Source organism: Ailuropoda melanoleuca, chromosome 4, assembly GCF_002007445.2.
Source record: "Ailuropoda melanoleuca isolate Jingjing chromosome 4, ASM200744v2, whole genome shotgun sequence".
NCBI classification, from domain to species: Eukaryota; Metazoa; Chordata; class Mammalia; order Carnivora; family Ursidae; genus Ailuropoda; species Ailuropoda melanoleuca.
The window spans coordinates 5111539-5116179 of record NC_048221.1 but is presented as its reverse complement, the minus strand read 5'-3'; the positions used below and the strand labels follow the sequence as shown (position 1 = coordinate 5116179).

Here is a 4641-nt window from a genome sequence, read left to right as displayed (position 1 = left end):
CTTGCTGACCCGCGTTGTCTGATGGCAGGTGCTGGGATGGAGACGGGGTGGTGGTCTCAGTGCCCCACAAATAAATGAGCTCCCCCTCCTGAAGATTCCTGCGTAAGAAGAGCGCTGGCAGGAGCGTCAGAAAGAGGAGGGGGGAGACAAGGGAGGGGAAAGAGTGGGAGAGAGGGAGAGAGAGAGCGGTATCCAAGTGAGCAAATAAAAACCAAGAATAGAGTTAGAGAGACTCAGGGAGGCAGAGACAGAGAAGCTCAGTAAATACTGACTGATTTGGGCGTACGAATGAATGTTTCCTTGGACGGAGGGAGACGAGGACCCAGCGTGGACGCAGACGAGCTCTGGCAGCTTGTGCCTGTTTCGTTGATAAGCTGGGAGGACGCGTCCAGGCTGCAGGCTGGGGTTCCTGGCATTCTTTAGGTTGTGCTGGATGGTGTGAAGGCAGAGCCCCTCCAGCAGGGGCTCAGGGTAGCCAAGGACAAGGTTGGAGGAAGGAGAGAGGACCCAGGATGCCTTGTGGGGAGAATGTCCAGCCTCCGTGGGAGGATGGCCCAGGACAGTTGGTCCCTGGGGACCTGTGTGGGGGGCAGAAGGGAGCCAGTGTCCAGGTTGAACCCCCATCTGGGGTATCTGCCCCAGGGTCATGGTAGGCTGGGCAGCCCTCAGGAATGTCACTGGCTATTGGTGTCTCAACTAATGGGATGGGGCCCTAGGGGGGGCTGATTATGGGGGTGGGTTTCTGGGGAGTCTGAAAACACTGGGATAGAATGTCCTGGGTGTCCATCATGGGGCAACCCTAGGAGAGTGTTTTTGGGAAGGGAGTTGGGGGGGTCAGGACACAGGAGAGGGCCTAGGGATTAGTGGGGTGAGGATCATGGGATGGTCCTGGGGACTGGAACCTTCCTGGGAGGGTTTGAAGGGCTGAAGAGAGGGGACAGGAGGTGCATTGTAAGGCAGGCCATGCGGAAGACACAGAGCAAGGAGGTGAGCTGAGAGCAGTGGGGCTGTCCTGGGGCTCTGGGGATTCAAACATACTGTTCTCTGTGGGGGGTATGTATAGGGCTTGGGTGTGGGATGGAAGGAATGAATCTAGGAGAACAAATCATGCAGGGACAGCAGAGTTATGGGGGATGGTGGAATTTGGGGGATGGGCTTTTGGCACTGGCGGATCCTTTAATGGGCCATTTAGGGGAGACCCTTGAGGATCAGAACTTGGGTCTTTGTGGCAGATATGAAGTTTTGGCGCTTGTGGGGAGTTGCTCAGAATATCGGGGTATAGGAGAACTTTGGATAAGCAGACAGGGGAAACCACTGAGGGGATGGATTTGGGGTACTTGAACTAGGGGTGTCTTGGCAAGTAGCTCTTGGGGGTATGTTTAGGGGGATTAGAAATAGGGGAAGATTCTGAGGGTGCACTTAGGGGTTGGAGCACTCATGGAGAGGTTCTGGGGAGGAGGGTTGGAGCAGCTGGTGCGGGTTCCTTGGGGAGGAGCAGTCATGGAGATGGGCAGGGGTTCTTGAGAGACAGAGTGAGGGAGTGCACTGGGGGCTTAGAGCCATGGGGAAACTTGGGGGAGGTTTATACCAAAAGCAATAGATCACTAAGGTGAGATTAGGGGATGAGAATCTGGGGATGTCTTGTGGGTGGCCTTGGCAAGAGGTCCCAGCCTGAGAGTGCTTTTGGGGAGGGATCATGGGAGGTGGATTTGACAGGGTTAGGACAGGGTGGTATGTTGTGGGTTGATCGTGGGGAAGGTGGGTTTTGGGAGTCGGAGCTGGGTGTCTCTGGGGTTGGATCCTGGGAGGTGAGTCAGGGCAGGGCAGAATCAGGATGTCTGGGAGGTAGGTCTTGGTGGGGTCAGAACCCAAGGCGAGTCTGGGTGGTGAGTCCAGGAGTGGACGGGGCTGGCCCTGGGGTAAGGCAGGACAGAGCCGACAGGGTATCATCGGAAGCTTTACTGCCCCGCCCTCACCCCGCCGCCCGGGGTCAGTAGCACTTGCGGTACACTATGTGGGGCCCCTGCTCCTCATACTGCTCCCGCAGGACCCAGCAGGACTGGAAGGCGCGCAATGAGGCCAGGATGGAGCCCCCGATCCACACCGAGAAGTTTCTGGTGGGTTGCGCCGCCACCACCACGTGGGCCTCCGGGGGCTGACTGCGCAGCAGCTCGGCCCGGAAGCGGCCCTCGAACCCCTGGAAGAGCGAGGAGCCCCCGCAGAGCAGCACGTTCTGGGCCACGTCGGCCCGCACCTCCAGGGGCACCTTGTGAAGGCTCTGTCTGGCCATAGTGGGGACACCCACAGGCACCAGCCCCGGCATCTCGGGGGGGCTGAACAGCAGCTCCGGGCACTGGAACAGCTCCTTGCCCAACGTGACCGTCCGCCCGTCGGGCAGCTTCAGGGTCTGCTGGTGCTCCTGCTCCGGCCGGGCCTGCTCCTTGAGGAAGTCGGGGGCCACGTAGCAGTAGCGGTGTTTGATGTTCTCTACCGTGTACAGGTCCTGCTGGCCCAGCGTCAAGCCTGAGCCGAGCAGCATCTCCGCCAGGAAGGCGGTCAGGTGCGTGCCCGCCAGGTCCAGGCGCTCCATGGCGTGGGGCAGGTTGTAGCCCTGAAAGACGGGCACCGTGTAGGTGACCCCGTGGCCGGTGTCCACCACCAGCCCACTGATCCTCCCGTGCGCATAGACGGACAGAACCGACTGGGAAGCCACGTACATGGCAGGGGAGCACAGCGACTCGAAGGCCACCTCCACCAGCTTCTCCCGGTTGGTGGTGGGACTGAAGGGCGGGTCGGAGAACAGCAGCGGGTGGTCCCGAGTGGCCACGCGGAGGTCGTGCTCCAGCAGGTGGCGCCAGATGAGCTCGGCAGCGTCCCAGTCCACCACGATGCCGTTCCGCACCGGCTGCACCAGGGTCAGCTCTGGGCGTGTGCGGGCGGCCTCGCCAATGAAAGTTTCCAGCAGGGGCTGTCCACTGGTGGCCGGCTTCTTGGGCTGGCAGCCCACGATGGTGGCCACGGTGTAGGTGGGCTGGGCCTGCCCCGCAAAGCCCACCTTACAGGTGCCCGTGCCCATGTCGATGACCACCGCGCTGGTCTTTGGTGGCAACCTGTCGCCCACCATGCTGGGGGGCTCCTGCTGCAGGGTCTTGTTCACCAGGACTGAGTTGGGGTTCACGCCAGGCCTGGAGGCCTTTGGGGAGGGCTGGGGCTTCGCGCAACTGGACTGATTTGCATCCATGGCTGCACGCAGCTGGGTAAGCTGGTTGGCGAGGCTGACCGCTTTCCCCTGGGGTGCAGGGGCGTGAGGAGAAAAGACCAAGGCCGACCAGGGGCACGCAGAGGCAGGGAGAGGGGCCTGGCCAGTGGTCTATGACATCACCCTGCCTGCTGTCCCCTTCAGAAGATTTCACAATGCCGGGGAAGGGATGAGGATGAGCTCCTCCCTGCCCCAGAAAGCGCCCAAATACTCATCTATTCTGGATTCCCCCAAAGTGTCAAATTTGGAGAAGGAGGCTAGAGGGTGCCTGAGGAGAGACCTCTGATCCAGCTCCCTGACCCAGAGCCCAGTAAGACCCAAGAATCCTTCTCTTGGTGCTTCCTTTTGAAGCTCTTCATAGTGCAGTAAGAGAGCTAGTCACAGCCCTCCTTAGAATTTAATCTTAAAATTAATTTAAAATATTAACCCTTAGAATATAAATCAGAAGGTGGTCACCTAGCTGGTGTGGCTTTCCTGGTTTCCTAAAGGGAACAGAAGTCTGCCTGGGGTGGGGGGCAGGGCAAGGAGAGACACAGACATCTGTCTAGTGCTCTTTGACCCTTCTGCTCTTCCGGATAGCTGGAACAGTCTCCCTGCCCCATTCCCACAGAGCAGGAATTTGTTTCTTCAAATATGGGCAAGACAGCACCTCTCCTTGAAAGCCTTCTCTGATTTCCCTTCCTTCTCTCTACCACAGGTGGTGGTGATGAAGGGGGTGTCCGCCTTCCCTCTAGGGATTTCTTCTGCTTCCCCTTGGTGGGCCAGGGCTCTGTGGGATCCAAAAAGGAGCTTTCAGTAAGATAAAAGGGACAGGCAGAACTAGGGAATTTCCTTCCTTTTTAAGCCTAAATAATATTCCATTGTGTGTATATACCACAGTTTGCTTACCCATTCATCTGTCAAGGGACACTTGGATTGCTTCCATGTTTTAGCTATTGTGAATAATGCTGCCATGCTCCTGGTTGTGCAAATATCTCTTCAAGTCCCTGCTTTCAATTCTCTTGGGTATATACCCAGAATTGGGATTGCCAGATCATATGGTAATTCTATTTTTTAATGATTTTTTATTATATTATGTTAGCCACCATACAGTACATCCCCGATCTCCGATGTAAAGTTCGATGATTCATTAGTTGCGTATAACACCAAGTGCACCATGCAATACGTGCCCTCCTTACTACCCACCACCGGTCTATCCCATTCCCCCACCCCTCTCCCCTCTGAGGCCCTCAGTTTGTTTCTCATAGTCCATAGTCTCTCACGTTTCGTTCCCCCTTCTGATTACCCCCCCCTTACTTTATCCCTTTCTTCCCCTACCGATCATCCTAGTTCTTATGTTCCATAGATGAGAGAAATCATATGATAATTGTCCTTCTCTGCTT

General features: G+C 56.9%; 1 protein-coding gene across 1 annotated transcript; it reads right to left on the bottom strand.

Moving 5' to 3' along the window:
• Positions 1–1990: 1990 nt before the first annotated feature.
• ACTL9 (actin like 9) lies at positions 1991–3241 on the bottom strand. Its single transcript, XM_002928358.2, has one exon. The coding sequence runs from the start codon at positions 3239–3241 to the stop codon at positions 1991–1993; it is 1251 nt and encodes a 416-aa protein (XP_002928404.1).
• Between the last annotated feature and the right edge of the window lie 1400 nt (positions 3242–4641).